This window comes from Pundamilia nyererei, unplaced genomic scaffold (assembly GCF_000239375.1).
Source record: "Pundamilia nyererei isolate P.nyererei 1_Seehausen unplaced genomic scaffold, PunNye1.0 scaffold00378, whole genome shotgun sequence".
Taxonomy (NCBI): Eukaryota; Metazoa; Chordata; class Actinopteri; order Cichliformes; family Cichlidae; genus Pundamilia; species Pundamilia nyererei.
Window position 1 is genome coordinate 233,062 of NW_005187779.1, and position 19,108 is coordinate 252,169.

A 19,108-nucleotide genomic window follows, 5' to 3' on the forward strand; every position below is an offset into this window, starting at 1 on the left:
TTGGAAACAAGCACAGAGACAAAAGGAGAGAAAGTCCAGCAGGGTCTAAACACACAACCACAGAGAACTTTAGGAATCAAGGAGTAGTAGGCGGCTACTTGCTGGTGAACTATTAAGATGTAGAACTTGACATGTGCAAAAGCAGAATTGTTATGATGTGTCTTGTGATATTACAAAGGTTGTTAAGGTTTAATTGTCATTTTGAAAGAAATAATATCTTGTTTTCTACTAGAGTGTCACCACCGTCAGCACCTTGTCAACTCCATAATATGGAGTTTTTGTTTATTTTTCTCTTTTGGAGAACCATATATTTTCCTCCCTCGTGATCTTCCAATAAAAATACGTAATTTTCTCAATAAATGTGTAATTTGCATGCTGCTTAATATGACTGTTTCTTATACAGATTAAATACAAGCTTCTGAAAATATGTATGACTGTAACTCTAACAATAAAAAGCCAAAACAATCTTACTTTTAAATGTGGTATAATTACTTTGAAAACCTATGTGCATAAACAATAGAACAGAGAAGCTGCTAATAAGATAAGATAAGATAAGATGACCTTTAATAGTCCCACAGGTGGGAAATTTGTTTTGTTACAGCAAAAGTGCAAAGTTATGTAGCAGAAATTAGAAAACACTGGAATGCAATAGAATAAAATAGAATAGAATACTATATACAACTGAGTAAGAAAAGTAATTGTCAAAATAGCTGAAACAACTTCATTTAAAATATATATTTTTGCATTTCTTTGTGTCTGACAGTGTTGACAAAAACCTTGCACTTCTCCAGCAAAAACATAAATTATTAAAAAATGTTACACCTGGGAGATTGTACCAAAACATGGTGAGACAGACAAAACTTTGTGTAACAATTATATGTAAATGTGTTTTTGAAAAATCAAAAAATATATTTTAGAAAATTAAAACCTGTTTTGTCCCTAATCGCAGGAATCACTGAAGGCCAAAACATGAGGGGTTTACATGGGTTTTGGGAGATGACTCCTGACATCTGGTGCAGTAGCTGGCAGTTACTCATGCTTGGAAAGTCTAGCATAACAAAATGAAACGAGGGCAAATATGAAGCAAGGAAGCCAAAACGAGGTGAAATGCCTCCTGAATGTATTAAGTCACATCAAAGAGTACACAGACAAATCCATCACGATAAGCTGGAAGTACACTAACTTGAATCGGATTGGCTTTGACTTCTGCATGACTGTAATCTGAAACCTGGCAGAATGACAGAGTAATAAAACTTTTGAGCAGCTTACTGGTTAGTCTGAGACTTCTGTTAAGCAACACGGGCTTGCTCAAGAAGTGGGCAGCATGAGCAATGTAAATTCTGAAAATTGAATGTAGGTTGTCTATTATATTTGGGCCACACGGCAAAAGCTGTAGGAGTAATTCACTTTTTGGAAAATGAAACATTCATCAACTTGTCTCTAAGGCAGCGGTAGACAATTAGGTTTTCCCAACGGGCTGCAAGTGAGATACTGGGACTGTTGTGGAGGACTGTCCCAGTAGGCTGGACTCAGTTCTGCTTAATATCAATTTTATCTTTTTATAAGACTACTGGCGCAACCATCCACATCTCATGTGGCCCCTTGGGGAAATTAATTTGCCATCCCTGCTCTAAGGTCTACATGCCAACCCTAAACTCAGGCCTAAGTTTAAAGCTAGGCAATTATAGTATATAATTAAAAAAAATATCATTAAACTATTCTCTCCAGTGTTTACAGTCAAGAGTCATAAAAATGAATCATTCTGTCACACATGAAAAAGTAGCCACATTTTGCCCTTTTAAGACTAGATTACAATTAGAACGTATGATGGCTGAGACAGCAAAGGGTTAAAGGCTTAAATCAGCTCATATCTCATTAGCTTATAATTGTTCAGTATAAGTTTAGTAATATAATATCACATTTTTTTCTCCAGTTTCTACAAAGCCAAAGAGGAGCTGTTCAAAGAGTTGAGCTTCCAGGCCAGCTTGTACAGCGACCTCCCGCTCCTGGCATCAGATCTCCCCTACTTCCCTCCTGAAGAGGATGATGAGGAGTTTGATGACGGCATACACCTGGTGGTGTGCGTCCATGGGCTTGATGGTGAGGCTGCACATTTAAAAAATGTTCTGCTTCGCTGCGATCCAGTTCCACGTCTGCATTGCACTGACACATCCATAACTTTCTGTACAGCCTTTCATATCATTCCCTATTAGCATTGTAAATGTAATATAGTCTGATAAAGTCCTACAGCTTTATTACACTGCACTGTGCAGTCTGTGAATACTAATTCCCTGAAACTCATTTCAGGTTAACTTTTAAATGTTTATCGAACATGCTTAATAAAAGCAGAGCTACAAACTTTGTGTGTCTGTTTCGTCACCTGCTTCCAGGAAACAGTGCTGACCTTCGTCTTGTGAAGACTTTCATAGAGCTGGGATTGCCAGGATCCAGGCTCGACTTCCTCATGTCTGAGAGGAACCAGGTACATTTGACAGTGACGGGAGCAAAACTGTGAAAGTGTGCTTCGAGGCAATTTGCAGAGCGCTGACAGCCTTGCTTTTCTCCCGTAGGCCGACACGTTTGCAGACTTCGACGCCATGACGGACAGGCTGCTGGATGAAATCATTCAGCACATCCAGCTCTACAATCTCACCATAGGCAGGATCAGGTCAGTCGGCCAGGTTTAACACGCTGCAGCGTGCCCATTATTGACACATTTCATTTTGATTGGATATTAAACCTCTTAATATCCACTAGCTTGCTGGTGAACCCCCTAAGGGCAGAGATAGGGTGCAAATACATTCAAGTGACTTTTCAAACAAGCCTGCTTCCAGAAATTAGAATATATCACCCTTCAAGTTGAGTTTGTAGTTTCATTTTGGTCTTACAGTTCCTCTGCTAGAAGATTCTCATGTGGGAAGTCATTTGAGGTTAAGGGAAACCAGTAAAGGACCAGCCTGAGCAGTATTCAGTCCAGTCAGCAGATGGCAGCAGAGACTTGGCTCTGATTCTTCTGTGGAAGTCTTAACTTCGGAGAATGACAGCTCCGTCATAATGTATAGACTCAAAATGGATAAGTGGCAGAAAACAGATGAAAAGCTCTTATCATACCGTGCCAATAAGCTTGTGACTTTCACATGATAGACTGCGCTGCTTTATGCAGCTCTGTGCTGCCTAGTTCCAATCAAATTAAGCTATTCATCTTCCCGCTTAATTGCCCTCAATGTGACAATTTATTTCTTTGTGAGAGTTTCTGCCCAAGTTTCTTAACTCTCTTTTTATTGTGGCGTATTCTCTGGGGAGCGAGTATCAAAGACAAAAGGCAATGGAGTGCCGCAACAGCATCTGGTTCTTTCCACATTACCTCTATATTTAGTTTGGGAGCAGACAGATGAGAAGGAGCAGGGATGGAGATGAGGGATTGTGGGTAGAGCCGCAACAGTACAGTAATTAAACTAAGTGACAGACATAGCTTGATGAATCTAATATTTCCCACTGCTGGGAAGCTGCTATTAATTCGTGCGGTTTGTCCTCTATGTTCGCATCAATAAGTTGTCATTGCCTTTGAGGATGTTTAAACATTTAGCAAGTTAATGAATTTTCTGTAATCACCGCATGCTGCAGCAGGAATCTCCAAATAGCTTCCGCTGCAACCCGTTCCTGCTTCCAGAGGAATCTACCAAAGCTATTGGGCAGTGTCGTAGGTCAGCAGCGTTGGAGGCATTTTTTTTTTCCCAGCCGCCCACTCATGCTGCAAGTTCCTCTCTCTGAAAGTTGTTTGTCTTCGGCCAACAGCTTCATCGGCCACTCTCTGGGGAACATCATCATCCGCTCGGTGCTGACGAGGCCTCGCTTCCGCTGCTATTTGCCCAAACTGCACACTTTCCTCTCGTTGTCAGGGCCACACTTGGGAACGCTGTACAACAACAGCACACTGGTCAGCACAGGTGAGGCCACGGCTCGTCTCCTGGAAGAAGGCACAGCGCTGCGTGTTTCGCGCCTCTCAGCAGCATATTGTCTTTTGTCTAAGAATATCATCCATACTGCTCAGCTACTGTGATGCATGTGGAGTCCTGATTCGGTGTGTGTGTGTGTTTTGCTTAGGTTTGTGGTTAATGCAGAAGCTGAAAAAATCCGGATCGTTGCTGCAGCTCACCTTCAGAGATCACGTTGATCCACGGAAAACGTTCCTCTATCTCCTGAGTCAGAAACCAGGTACGGCTTGAAAGCGGCTGAGATCCGAAACAGAGGCTGCGTGTTGACGGCCCCACTTTACAGACTGTTGCTTGAAAGGCAGGCTGTTCAAATATTCATGAAAATGTTGTCATCTTGTCTTTTTTTTGTCAAATTTCTGTACGTGTCAGCTCGCTAACACTCAAACCCCTGCCAGCGAGCTGCAAGAGGCCTGTGAGAGGCCTCCCCACTGTGTGAGTGGAACAAAGCAGTCGTTTGTCACACAGGCTTGAAGAAGATAAGCCTGAAAACGCTTTTTTTCCCCCCTCTCTACAGCTGTGGCAGGCTGACAAAGTGATCCAAACCCTGTCATTGGAAACCCACCAGTGCACTCTCTTAAAAGCACACAGAGAGGAGACTAGAGAGAGAGAGAAAAAAAAAACACAGCTTTATCGTATCAAGGCCTGTCATTGTGCTTTGTGATTGTACTTTGCATTTTACAACCAATTCAATCCTTTACCCTGTCTTGCCCTCCTTCTCTCTACTCTGTGCTGTCTCCTTTACTTGCGTCTTTCATGTCCTTGTAGGGCTCCAGTTCTTCAAGAACGTTGTGCTAGTGGCGTCTCCGCAGGACCGCTACGTTCCTTTTCACTCTGCCAGAATAGAGATGTGCAAAACTGCTCTCAAAGATAGAACCACAGGTGAACAATGCAGCTGTCATCACTTCAGCTCATATTTGTATTTCAATAGTTTCTATCTGGATATCTGGGCACCTGGGGGCCTTGTCGTCCACATTATTTTAGCACACTTGTTTATTCCTAGAATGACATTTTACATTATTCACGAAAGGAGCGTGCCTCACATAACAGCAGGTAAGACTGTGTCCCCTTCTCTCCTCTAACACTGCAGGTTAATAGGGAAGACTTGGCAGAACAGTGTCATAAAAACAGCAATTACATATTCTGATCGCCTCGGGTTCAGAGTTTGAGTTGGAGTTAGAGTTGATGGTGTCATCGATGACTTAAACGCCAGAAGGTTACTTAGTCACACTTTTTCTCATTTCATGCCATCCCTGTTGAGTTAAAATAAGATATAGGAATGCTTTACTTTTGTTTTACGTATGTCTGGGTCTAGAACACCCACATGCAAAACCTTTTAAGGGCTTCATCAGTGATGAGTCCAGCCTTTGCTCTCAACACTGACCTTATTATTTGGAGAGAAGCAAAAAAAAGTACCTCTTTGGAAAATAACCTCAACAGATTTTTATATGTGTCAGTGAGAATTATTCCTCTCTTTGTCCATGGATTGCCAAGACTTTATGGAATAATGAAAAAAAAATCTTATACCATACATTTAGGTTTGGGGTTATCAGTGGTTATAGATGGTTAGCAGAAGACCTGTAACTGTGCCAGTGTAGGCCAGATACATTCACTGATGTGTCATCTTCTAGTTTTATATGTTTCTTAGTCATCCAGGTCAGGGTTTAAAAAAAGAAAGGAACTGGACCGTTCATCCAAGGCTATGTCCACACGTACATGGGTAGTTTTGAAAACGCTGACACCCAGGCTTCTAGACTTCTGATTGGCCAACATTTCGTTTTTAGCGTTTACATGTGGACAGAGTTTTGTTTTGTTTTTTCAAAACGAAAACGGAAAATCTCAGTTTTCAAAAATATCCGTGTGCGTGTGGACGTAGCGCAAGAGACTTCTTCAGATTTAAAAACCAAAAGGTGGAGAGTTCAAGGTGGTCTTGAGGGTCGTTGATCCACTATTGATCATGTGTGTCATCATGTGAGCTAAGGTGTGAAAACAGGCGCAAGTTGTCAACGTCACCAGGAGTTAAGGGTTAAATCACTGCAAGACCTTAAGGTAACTAGAGGCAAAGTGTGAATACGGGTAAAATGCCTGGAAAGAGATCTCAAGACTGCATGGTAGGTAGCTGATAGCTGGTGTTGTAAGCCATGAGCTCTGTTTAACCCCCACTGGGAGGTAAATACCTGGCACTCTGCACCTTTTGTTTTTAGAAATCAAGAAACCTTGAATGAGAAGTGAAATGTCCTTAAAACATCAAGCCGTCAGCTCTTAAAACATCTACTAGTTTGTATAAAAACCGTTAAGCATGTGGCTAAATATGAATGCATCGCCTGATGACGTCTTTAACAAATTCATTTGCTTTCATTTATAAACCTCTGGACTTTAACAGCTCAGATTTAGCAACTTCTTCTAAATTTCTACCCATATGGAAAACTTAAGTCATACATATCTGTGCAGACACTCTGAACTGATCCTGTCACCCATGTTCCACACATGACATGGTTGGGGGGGTTGGCATGACATTTTCAGTTTTACAGGAGATTAGGCTCTAGGGTGTTGTATGGCAACCAGCCGAGACTCTAGGAAGTCATTGCACTGGGGCAAAAAACAGTCTGGCTCACCAGCACCTGTACATGCCTCATGCAACTTTGGGCAAAAATCCCAGTAAGGGTAAACACTCTGCAATGGCAAAACTTTGCACTCATCAGAGATTTCAAAAAAAGTGGAACGGAAGTATGTTGCAGTAAGTATGCAAATCAGAAAAATTGACAAGAATTATTGTTATTATGGGGCGTATGTTTCATGTTTCTTATTAAGGTCGTTTAGATGGTGGTGATGTTCTGCACTGCGTTATATTTAGAAGCTTTCCTAATTTTATATCCACTCTATCAACATGAAAAAGTAAGTTTCTCCATAGAATATCTGGCATTTGTTGACCAAACAAAAACAGCTGATGAATCACTAATGAATCTAACTGTGGCCCTAAGTTTTAACACTTGAATATGGATAAGACATCATGCACGTAGGAGGACACGCTATTACTTTCCTTTTTTTTCCCTCGCACTGAAGGGCCCGTGTACACCGAGATGATCAACAACCTCCTGCAGCCACTCGTAGAAGCTAAAGAGTGCCGCCTGATCCGCCAGAATGTGTTCCACGCTCTACCCAACACAGCCAACACACTGATCGGCCGCGCCGCCCACATCGCCGTCTTGGACTCTGAGCTATTCCTGGAGAAGTTCTTCTTAGTGGCAGGACTCAACTACTTCAAGTAAAGGTGCTCCTACTGCAGGCTTGCTGGACCGATCTGAATGGTGGATAAAGGAGTATAAAGGAAGGGGATGAGGTCATTTTACCCTGTACAATAGATGTAATGTATATATTTCCTGGTATCCAAGAGGCCAGATTTGTATATCCCATTTGTTAGGATGGTTAGCAGCTGTTAATAAAGGATTGGTATATTGTGACTGTTTAAACCGCTAACTCAGAAGTCTGAGTTTGATGTGTAGCCAGTCAAAGCAAAACATCTGACATCGATGACAGGGTTGATTGTAGATGTTTTGTCGGCCTTATGAATAACCTCTCAGCCAGAACACTAACAGATGCTAATTGTGGTTTAAAGCATTTACTTTCTTTCCCTTTAGAGTTGGTTTAGAGCCTTTGCTATCGCTGGTTGATTGAATTCTTCTTTAAGGGTTACACTAATGATAGTCTTACACTATCCTTACAAGGCAATAGATGCATAGCATTTATGTCCTTGATTGTACATGAAGTATTTTGTTGTACGAAACATAGATGTTCATTTATACAGAAATGACTATATTGTTTAAAATTATTTATTTTTTACCTGCTTATGTTATTTACAGTGTAAGTAGTCCGTCTACATTTAAGTCTCTGTGTGTAATTATCATCAAATGTGTCAAATGAAAAGTAAAAAGTGTGTTGTCTGTATGTTTATCTGTACATCTCAAAAAATCTTGCTGTCCATGACTAGCTAAGTGTTAGGCTACAACAAACGTTTGCATAGAAGTGTGCAGCAAAGTATATTTGATAAGAGATGATCCTACCTGCTGTGATAGCATTTACTTTGTAATTGTGTTTTTGTACTGACTTAGTAACAGATTAACAAGATTCAGGATTGGACCATTTGCTAAGCCCCACCTCCCCTTAGTTACCATCGTGCCACCTGTCGAGCTTTTCAGCCTCTTAAGGCCCTTATGCAATCTAGAATGATACCCCTCCAACCTGCAGTAATGTTTACATTACTAAAATGTGATGTCAGACCTAAGTAGACAAAAGCAGACCTGTCACTGCTCCTGGATTTTTCAGCGTTAGCTAGCTAACCAATCAAGCTAATCTCAGCTACTTGACTATCATACCTCTGTTTGACTTTGTTGCCTGCAATTTTTCCTTTTTTAAGCTGAATTTAGACATAACATAGCTTTATTTGCATGATTTTTATGACGTTTGCATGACGTTTTGGGTTATGTTGGTTGGGGAAGCCAACATCCCAAAATGTGTTAAACAGCGCACAAAGGAAAAAGTAGTACAAGTTGTGATTAGACGTTTTTATACTGATTCTGTAGACATTTGACCACCAACCATTCATCACCCATTTTAGACATGTGCCAAAAATGGTGACAAGATCAGTTGAAGACTAGACACAAAATCTTAGCGACAGTCTGACCATTACTTTGAAGGTGAGCTTTCTCCCTTTCTGGTTTGTTTTATATCTGCTTGGCTAATAGTGCCGGTAACAGTGTTTGCTGACAAATCTGAAGAACTACAGGAAACATTTGCTGCCAGCCAGTCAAGGCATACATATGTTTCCTTAGCAACAGGTTGTTGTATCATGTCCAATATGGCAGACAAATTTTAGGCAATGTGTGCATGGCATTATATAAAAAGTGAATGTGAATTTGGCATTTGGGATTTTTGGAACGAGAAGTGTATATGTAGATTCATGATGTTTTTGGACTTCTTAGATGGTGTGTTTGAAATAAATAACTACACAGCCATAGTATTTGTCAAATAATGCAAAAAAAAAAGAAAAAAAAAAGAAAAAAGAAATCAGCTCCAAATAAAAGATACTGTATGTGGCTTTAAACACGCATTACTTCTAATGACCAGAAGGGGGCGACTCCTCTTGTGTCAAAAAGAACTTCTATAGTCAATGGAAAAATTGTCCTTGGCTCTTCTGATCTCTTTTATGGTGTCACAGTGCATGCTTGGTAAATTCTGGTCCTTAGTAGGTTAGTAGGTTATAAAAAAAACAGTAAAAGGGTAAAAGCCCTTAGGCCAGGGCTGCTGTGTGGATGACAAGTGGCTGCTGCATGTGATTGCAGTGCATTCTGGTTCTCCGTCAGTTTCCCCTCTCACATCTGGTTTAAAAACACCAAAGTAGCGACAGTGAAAATGTTCAGCCCTCAGCACAGTACAGCACATTTTCTTCCAAAAGGTAACGTCATATTTATCTAAAGGCAGTCTACAACTTCTTATATGTCACAACCTATAACACAAATTATTCATCTACTTTTGCCCGGACATCTTTGGATGTGGAAGTTGATAGGTTACAATGATGTAAGATGTAAATGCATACAGCTGCAGCTGATGGTAGCACCCAACATTATCATACCCTCCCATACTTTTGTGCTTACTTTTGGTTTTGGAACAAGCCACGGGCAGCGTTTAGTTCTGTTGCTTCACTGGTTTGAACGCCAGCTGGGAATTTTCTGTGTTGAGCTTTCGTGTTCTCCCTGTGAATGAGCAGGTTTTCCTCGGGGTACTCTTCCTCCACAGTCTAAAGTCTAAATTGGCCATGCATGTGATATATAGATAAAATATTTAAACTGCATCGAGTAAAGCACTCTATGAATGTATGTTTAAGTGTGGCTTGGAGTCAAAAGCACTTTGATTTATCAACAAAGCTAGAAAAGCACTGTATAAATGCCCACACACTTAAACATGCAGAAATCCATAGCTTGACAGGCTTCTTGTGCCTAAACGAGTTGCTACGATGGAGCGATAGCTAACCGGGGGAGAGGTTTAGCAAACAATTTTTCCTTTGACGTGATGAATATTTAACAATCTAACAATCATGAAGCAATTTTATGGAATTACTGCTATAAAATATAAAATTATATACAACTACTAGTAGTTGTAGCCTCTAGTTAATCAGTTCTTTTGATAATGCGTCTTGAATCTCGAATGGCAGGCGGTAAACAGGCTTGCTGGTATAATCAACGGCAGATTTGATGTGCATGCATGTGACAAAGATTTGCCATTCATGACTGTACGATACAATAGACTATTGTGGTCTAATGAGGATCTATTTTCTAATTAGCCATGTAAAGCTGTAGATTAAAACCCTTTGAAATGCATTGCTTTTTTTTTTAAAATTGGTGTAAATCAGGGTGTCATTGCTTTTGTTATCCTGGATGATTCTGTGTAATACTGACACACTGCCAAGATTCTCCCCCGCACACTGTCTACGCAATGTGATGCATGATGATAGCAGGGAACCGCTGTGCAAGCAGTCGAATGTTCTCTTGAACATGTTGTGATCTCATCAGCTTTTCCCACATCCTTGGCTGTCAGATGCAAAGTGTTGTTTTCTAGCATCCTGGCGAGGATTGTTTCCTCACCGCCGTGCTGTTCATCAGACAGTGTTTACATATTCTGATATTAGAGAACTGTCATACACGTCTCATTTCCGGCTGTAGTTATGCGTCTGCTGCATATGTAGTTATGTACAGACAGAGAGATATATTTTAACCTTTGCACTGGTTTGAAGTGCACTTTATTGAAAACCTTGGATCAACTTCCACTAGCTTTACAAACTACAAACAGCTATTTTTCTTTCTTTTTTAGATCTGAAGGTCACGTCCTGTTCTCATTGTAAAAACTAACCTCACCTGTCTGTCTTGGCTATACAAGCATTGTTTTTTGTTCAAAGCGTGCTGTCTCAAAGAACGACCGGTGACACGGCAAAGTGCTTTTTTTCCCCGTGTGGAAGCTGCTGCTCTGTCACTGTGATCGACTCTAACCAAATGGGTTCCTTAAGGACGATGGTTCTCAAAGACCCGCTAAGCAAAGCTGCGCAAGCAGTCTGCTGGAGCTGCCGTGTATCATGCACCAAAAACACACATACTGTACATGGCTGAGGCTTAAGCTTGTTTGCTTTTCCTTTGTGTGTGTTTACTCAAAGGAGTCGGCAGGAATCAATGGAGGGGAAAAGTGATGGAGAGGTATTGAGATTGACCCCTTCAAGGGCAAACAGAGGTATGAAATTGCTTTATGAGATGGATGGCTGTCCTGCAAAAGGTTTCATTTGAAGGTTTCATCAGAAAGAATTGTATTTACGTCACTCTTAGCTCTCTTTTTTACCAAATATTTATTGGCTGTTAACTGTACATTTATGTTGTTGAGTAAATTCTATAAACCCAACACTTGACTGACTTGAACCATTTTGTATTTGACTTTTTAGAGAGCCTTGTTTATGTGTAGCACATGGAGGTGTGTATGGAAACTGTGTTATATGTCTGTGAAAGCTCATCTGTCTTCGCTGTCCCTATTATTTTGGACCCTCCATTTGTTTGATCTGATTATAAAAATGTTTCATGTCCCTCAAAGAATCATTAATTTATTTCATTCTGCATTTCTTTTGCTGAATGTACAACATGTAAAGTATAAAACAAATACTACTTCATCTGTGCCAATACTACTATAATATTTTTCTATGTTGCTGACTGTACTGTACGCATTCCTTAGTAGCTTGTGTTCAATGTAGAAATAGAAATATAATTATATGCAGTATATAGCATAATATTGTTATAACATATATGAAAAAAATAAATGACAAATGTTCTTTTGCATAATTATTTTGTTCGTGAGCCTCAGTTCTATATTGATGTTAACTCTCTCAGTTTGAATGATTCCAACCTGAACCCAAAACAAAAAAAGAATCTTTCTACCTGATAAACACTAAAAATGGACATTTTTCTTTCTTAAAAGTACAGAGTTAGCATAAGGTTAGGATTATCATTAATAATGCCTTAGATCTCAGAGGATTAGCCACTTAACACTGCGAACAACTAGACATGGAGCACATGTGCAAGAGTCGTTGCGGTCACAAAACCTCAGCATTCATGTGGACCATTGTGTTCACTGTCTTATAATGAAACTCATGTCACTCATACCCGATTTGATCCTAGCGTACTTGTGGACACAGAAAGTACAATCAAGGCCACAGCAAATCCAGCATGTCCAAATTAACACTGTCAGATTTGATTTCAACACTATTAAAGTGTGTATATGGGTCCACACCAGAGAGTGTTAATTTAACTCTTTTTGGAGAGTTGGTAAGTTAACTCTGATTTAGTGTTAAACACCAAATCTGTCTGGAGTTGATAATTTAACACTTACTAATGCTAACTAGGTGTTAAGAGTTTATATATTAACTCTCAAAGAGTATTTTAGTTTAACTACGTAAGAGTTATCTTCTAATTAATTCTAAAAAGCGGGAATTTTCCTGTTCTGAACCTCTAGAAATTTCTTTTGGAAATAAACATTTACTAAAAAGATGCAATGGTTTTTTTAAAAATTTATTCTGAACTGTGCACCACAATTTCAAAACATTTTCTGAAAGATGTAACAGTATACGTGTTCTCACTTTCATTAGAGTTTTGTTTATCAAAAGGTCTGACATAGGTGAGCTGGTAAATGCAAATAACAGCATTCTCATCACTTATTTCTTCAATACAATATGCACGTCCTTCATTCATCACTTTGTGGAACTTCAACGCACTTCTGCTCTCCCCCATATTCCATCTTCACAAGCATATCCTATGTGGAGATTGAAAAAAAATAATTAGTTGACACTAATTAATGGCACAAATAATCTGGTAATCAATTGCAGCACAGTAAAAAAAAAAAAAAGGAATCCTCTTTGAGCCATTACTTGTGTAAAGTATTTTCCCAAAAGACAAGGACACAGGCAACAGGTAATACTGAACTAAATGTAAAACCTCAACCTTTTTCATTTTTACCTAAACCGTGTGCGCAAAACTCTGGAGGGATCTATGCTAACGTAGAACCCAGTCAGGACGTTAGCTACTGCTGTTTGCTCGTTTTGTTATGGGAGATCATTTTCAGGGTTCAAGTAGCACCATTATACCAACATTTCACATTCTAGACATTGTTTTAGGTGTATTTGACCAAAAAATTTGACTGAAAATTCACATGCAAGCTTTTTTTCAAGGCTAGCTAAAACAGAATATTATGCTATCACCGAGCAACATGGCTAATGCCTTTAACACAGCTTTGTCTCAACTCCAAAGAGCCACAGAAGTAAAAGCTAATAATAACAATTGAAACAATCTTTGAAAAAATGACTTACCAAACAACTCAAATATGTAGAGCAAAATGTTCTAAAACGGCTTCACTTCAGCTTCGATTGGAGCCGTGCTGGGGGCGGAGTCTGTGAATTTACTCTGTTGGTGTCATAGCCCCTGTAGGAGTTCAGAGTTCAGAGGTCAAGAGTTAATGTTTCCATTGTAACACCTCCAGATTTGACATAGAAACACTCATTTTTAACACTCGATTTTAACTACTGTCATTTTAAACCTCAGAGTTACATTAAAAGAATGTGACTCTGCTTAGAGTAAAATTAACTCTACTTTGCAAGAAGACTACTAACACCCAAACATTTAACACTTTTGAATTTGCTGTGGGATTAGGGGTACGGTTGTGTTGCATATTGGCGACATGGTAAACAAGCCTAGTTTTAGGAGCCTGGTTCATGTTAAGAGGTCATACATGTTACATATTCTCATAGCATGAGGTAAAGGCTAGGTTTTAGCTCGGCGAGGTCATTACTGTTAACTCTAACAGAGTGCTATCAGCATATATGTTTCCCCTTAAAAGTACTTTTAATTAGGGGCGACAAAGAACGTAATCATTCTGACTGATACACATCAAAAGATGACTGCCCCTCTCTCAGATTCTGCTGGAGGTTTCTGCCTGTTAAAAGGGAGTTTTTCTTTCCCACTGTCGCCAAGTGCTTGCTCATAGGGGATCATCTGAATATTGGGGGTTTCTGTCTATTATTGTGAGGTCTTGACCTTACAATAGAAAGCACTTTGAGGTGACTTGTTATTTTGGGCTATACATATTAAACTGAATTGAACTGAATCAAAAACCTGGTACAGTTTGAAAAGAAGGAATCCAAGTCTAAGTACAGTAACAGGTAACACTCACAAGCAGAAAGACATTCACAGGAAACATCTTAAAGTCTGTTCATGTATGAAACAAGTTTTTCGGGACAGCTTAAACCTAGATGAACTCGTAGAAGAGGGATGGGATGAGTGTGGAGAAGGGAAATGAGAAGCTCATGATCCAAAGCATCTTTCAAACATTGTGAAAGGCATAATTACTGCATTGTCATTCATGGGTGCCACTGGACCCGGGTCACTGGTATTTACTGATGATATGAATCTTTGTCATGTTCATTAAACCATCCTGTGGACTGCTCTGTGAAATGAAGCATGTTCATGTTGGAAGTTACCTTGAGAAGGTGCAAAATTGTGGCCATAAAAGGCCACAAAGCATTCAAACAGTGATTGATTGGTGCAGGCAACACAACACACCTCACACCGTGATACTGAGCATGAACTGTTGACGTGCTGGTCTGTTCGTTCATGCTGTTGTGAGCCAACTTGTGAGCGTATGTGCAGTCTCAGCAGAATGCATTCTGAGAAGCTTGTCATCTCAGCACAGTTCGAAAGAGGGGTTATCTTAGTTACTGTAGTCTCCGCTCCATCAATTCCGGCAGTCCTTCTCAGGGTGAAATGACTCTCGAAAAGCTTAAAATGTGTTGACATGACACGGAAAATGTCCTGAAAAGTGTTGGTTAATAATACGGAAACAATTGCTGGCTATTAATGCAAAGATGTAAAATTGCAGCAGAATCAATCTTCCTTTCTCATGGAGAAGACTGAAAAAATGCTACTTTTTGGCAACTTTGTATATATTAAAAAAATGAGATTTGTTGTTTAGACCTGTGAAAGAGGCTAGGAATTATCTAGACATATGATTCATGTCACAATATGGAATTTGTCAAAATTAAAGTTTCATCAGTTTTCTTTTACATCAGGATGTATTTGGTTTTATTACATGCCAATAGCTATCCAATTCAGGCTTCGGCCTTGTGAGACAGGTTGTTGTGAGTTAAACTGTACTCCAAATTAATTACTGTGCTTGTCTAATAAGGGCTAATCATTTTTCTGGACGTGCTGAAGGATTTATGTGGACCAAACTGTACCTCAACAAACTACAAAAGACATAATTTTCAAATAAATACAAGCATGTCCATCCATCCAGCCATCCATCCATCCTAAGCAGAGAAGCCCAGACCTCCCTCTACCCGGCCACCTCCTCCAGCCTTCCCACGTGAACACCAAAGCGTTTCCAGGCCCACTGAGAGGTATAATCTCTCCAGCGTGTCCTGGGTCTGCCCCGGGGCCTCCTCTCGGTGTGACATGCCCGCAACTACTCACCCAGGAGGTGCCCAGGAGGCATCCTTGTCAGATGCCCGAACCACGTCAACTGGATCCTTTTGATGTGGAGGAGCAGCGGCTCTACTCTGAGCAGACGGCTAAACTGCTCACCCTGTCTCTAAGGGAGAGGCCAGCCACCCATCGGAGAAAGCTAATTTCCGACGCTTGTATCTGCGAACTTGTTCTTTCGGTCAATACACAAAACCTGTGACCATAGGTGAGGGTAGGGACGTAGACCGACTGATAAATTGAGAGCTTCATTTTTATGCTCATCTCTCTCTTTTCAAATTATGTTCAATCATAATTTCCTTGGGGATTAGTGAAGTATTAACCCCCTGAGGTGTAAGTAGGGAGCGGAATTAAAAAATAACTCTTGCAGCGAACTGTAGTTCAATTCCTTGGAATTGTTAGCTCGCCTATCATTTCCATTTATCAGTCCACTACTGCTATAATCCATAGCAGTGATGAGCAGTCAGGCTTACAACCTCTACTTCTACCTGTTCATGTTTCTAAAGTAGTATCTTTGTGACGATCGCTTCAACGTATTTTTGGCTCTTTTAACTTTAACTTTGTGTTGTTGACTTGTAACTATACCTAAAAACTAAACAAAAGATCCTATCTCCGTCTCCTTATGAAAATGGGGAATTGTGTTGGTGTGTGATAAGGTGTTTCAGGTCATTTTGCAGAGTAATGAGAAAGTAATGTAACTCGTAGTGTAACCCAGCGGTCTCCAACCTTTTTTGCGCCACGAACCAGTTTAATGTCACACAATATTTTCACAGACTGGCCTTTAAGGTGTCGCAGATAAATACAACAAAATAAATGGTACGACCGAGACAAAAACTGTGGTATTTTGGAAATATAATAACAAACGCAAATTCACTGTGTAATTGTGTAACTTTATTACTGAAATGCGCTAACAGCAGTAAGAGTAACATCCTCCTCTCTGCCCCTTAATGCTCTTTGGTCGCTATGGTATTGCGTAAATATTTCTTTCAAAATAAAACACACAACTACAACACGGGGAAAGACCCAGGGTAACAGAGTTAACAATAAAAACCCTGAAAACCAAAAATTTCACACCCGAGCCTCAACTCTCGGTACCAAGCGACTCACGGACCAGTGCCGGTCCGTGGCCCGGGGGTTGGGGACCGCTGGTGTAACCCATGACTTTCTCTGGTGACCAATGAAGTAATGTAATGCATTACTTTTAAGAAAAGCAACAAGTAACATGCAGAATGTTAAAAAGGTGAATAGATTTTTGTTATATGTTACTTTCTTTATCCCTTGAATGTTGAAAATACACATTTTCATAAACATTTAGCATGGCTCACGAATGACGATCACTTAGACTTGGATGCTTATTAAAACATTTCTATTCCTTGTGATTCTTCTTTCCCCATATGGACCTTACTGAAACGTGGTTTAGAAACCTCAGATTTAATGCATCACTTTATTTTTTTGCAAGGTAACTGCTTACCTTGTAGTTTGTGTATTTTTACACAATTTTGTGAAAAAAAATGCGTACTCTACCTGGTCTAACCTCGCATGTCAACCTATCAGTGTCCCTTAGCGGTGCTTGTGCCGCGCGCAGATATGTGGCTGTTTCCTGCCTCCCTGAGCCACTCGGCCCACAGAGGCAGATTTGTCACGCCCTTTAAATTCTGTCTGTGTATATTCTATTAACGAGCCCTGTTGTGGGACTACAGTGACTCGCCATTTGTATTGTCCGACGGTGACACGCGCAGTAAACGAATCATAGCAGCAATCCCCTACTGACGCCCCATTTCAACTACATCAATTTATGACTTCCAGGTCTGGGGTACCCTGGAGCTATAAATCCAGGCCCACAACAATCCATACTCAATTTGATTTCAGGGTGTTCTTTCTCATTCCGCCCCCCATTTGTCATTGCGTGTTGAACTCATGATCCAACTGAGGCTAGTTGGAGTCCCACTACTTGCCTTTCTCCTTTCTTTCTTCCCTCCCTGAAATCAATAGAGCTCATTTTTCCTCCCCCAACCCTAAAGACATCACTGTCACTGGAAAAATGATGAGGGAATTGCACTCACACATAGTAATGCATTTAATTTTCATCAAGTTAACAGTAATTTGTCGGTCACATTCACTTATCATCAAATGCAGGGAAATCGTAGCAAATAAAAGGCATGTTTCGTGTTTACAGCTCGACTCTCGCACAAACACATCCCCTCGGAGACCCATCTCATTCTGCATGTGTTGCTCCGCCCCGGCCATAAAGCGGAGCGAGGAATGATTTTGTCATTAAATCCATCACTCAGAGTTGATTGAAGCAGTGTTCATTCCATTGTTTGCCTTGTGAAGGAGGGAAACCATTAGTCCCAGAGCGATACTTTGGGCAGGCGTCGTCAATAAGCAAGCCGCCAGTGGGAGTAATTATTGCTGCATGAAACTGTCGGTGCTGGAAGGTAATAAGATCTCACATGGTCTCATTATCTCCAGTGACACTGATTAGCAGGATTTCACACCTAAATATTGGGGAGATAAAGCAGCACAAATGTGACGGAACTGGACTTCCAGAGCTGTTCTGAATGACGTCTCGCTGTCTGCTGTTTGGAAGTGCACACGGTTCTGAAGCCTAACCGCTATGGATTTTTGCTGCAGAATTTGTTTGGAAAATGATGTATTTGAAAGAAAGATCCAACTGAGAACAATACCCCACTCTACATGCCTTTAAAAACAAGTGTAGTGTACCATTATGTGCAGACAGGATGCATGAAAACATCAACAAAAATGGCTTTCCTCAGGGTGTAGCTCAGGCGGTAGGTTGGTGGTTCAACTCCTGGCTTCCCCCTAGTCTGCTTGCTAAAGTCTTTTTTCCCCTTTCTCATATATTAGGATTGGGCTTAGGGGACCACCTGTGATGACTCGTTGCCTTGAGTAGGCTGTGTTTTTAAATGTTTCTGAATGAATGGGCTAAAAGTTAAGCTGGCCTCTAAGTTCCAGACTAAGTGCAGTTCCTCACAATGCCTCTAATTTTCAAATGACTGTCAGTCACTGTGGATTTCTTAAAATCTACTTCACAGTTTTACAAAAAGCCTGTTTACACTGGTTTACTTGTTTTTATAACTTATACTGGTGTTATACTGGTAAGGTGCATGACTGCTGTGATTGCCAGGATCTGCTAGGTCCAGCTGGTTTATCTGCTAGGTTCATCCTAGATAAACCAGCTGGACCTCTTAACTGTGTTTTTACTGCTGTAACTATCTTACTTGCTGTGTGCACTATCTCATCAAAGAAGACTGTGTTTTAAATGTTTCTGAATGATTTTTGTTTTTGGTGTACTTGCTTGGGACTAATTAACAGGATTAGTTTTTAACTTTGTTAAAAAAAAAAGGAAAAAGTTTTCTAGCATGAGCTGAAAACTCATGTTCCACTTCGTTGTCCCTTCTGTTCCCAAAACAGCCAAGATGTTGTAGTCACACTAACAACAAATGCAGAATTTAGAAGCACTTTTCATATTTGCTTAAGGCCAGCACAGCTAGCTGCTTCAGTTACACATGTAAGTTTCTGTTTCTGAATTTAACT

General features: G+C 40.3%; 1 protein-coding gene across 1 annotated transcript in view; it reads left to right on the top strand.

The window, feature by feature from the left end:
- fam135b (family with sequence similarity 135 member B) overlaps nucleotides 1-9,027 on the top strand; it is a 56,100-nt gene extending 47,073 nt beyond the window's left edge. The window contains exons 14-20 of the mRNA XM_005752759.1: nucleotides 1,934-2,100; nucleotides 2,391-2,482; nucleotides 2,571-2,668; nucleotides 3,796-3,947; nucleotides 4,105-4,215; nucleotides 4,761-4,874; nucleotides 7,056-9,027. Of these exons, the coding sequence (XP_005752816.1) occupies nucleotides 1,934-2,100; nucleotides 2,391-2,482; nucleotides 2,571-2,668; nucleotides 3,796-3,947; nucleotides 4,105-4,215; nucleotides 4,761-4,874; nucleotides 7,056-7,261 (940 nt within the window). The 3' untranslated portion in view covers nucleotides 7,262-9,027. The remainder of the gene's footprint in view (nucleotides 1-1,933; nucleotides 2,101-2,390; nucleotides 2,483-2,570; nucleotides 2,669-3,795; nucleotides 3,948-4,104; nucleotides 4,216-4,760; nucleotides 4,875-7,055) is intronic.
- The last annotated feature ends 10,081 nt before the right edge of the window (nucleotides 9,028-19,108 follow it).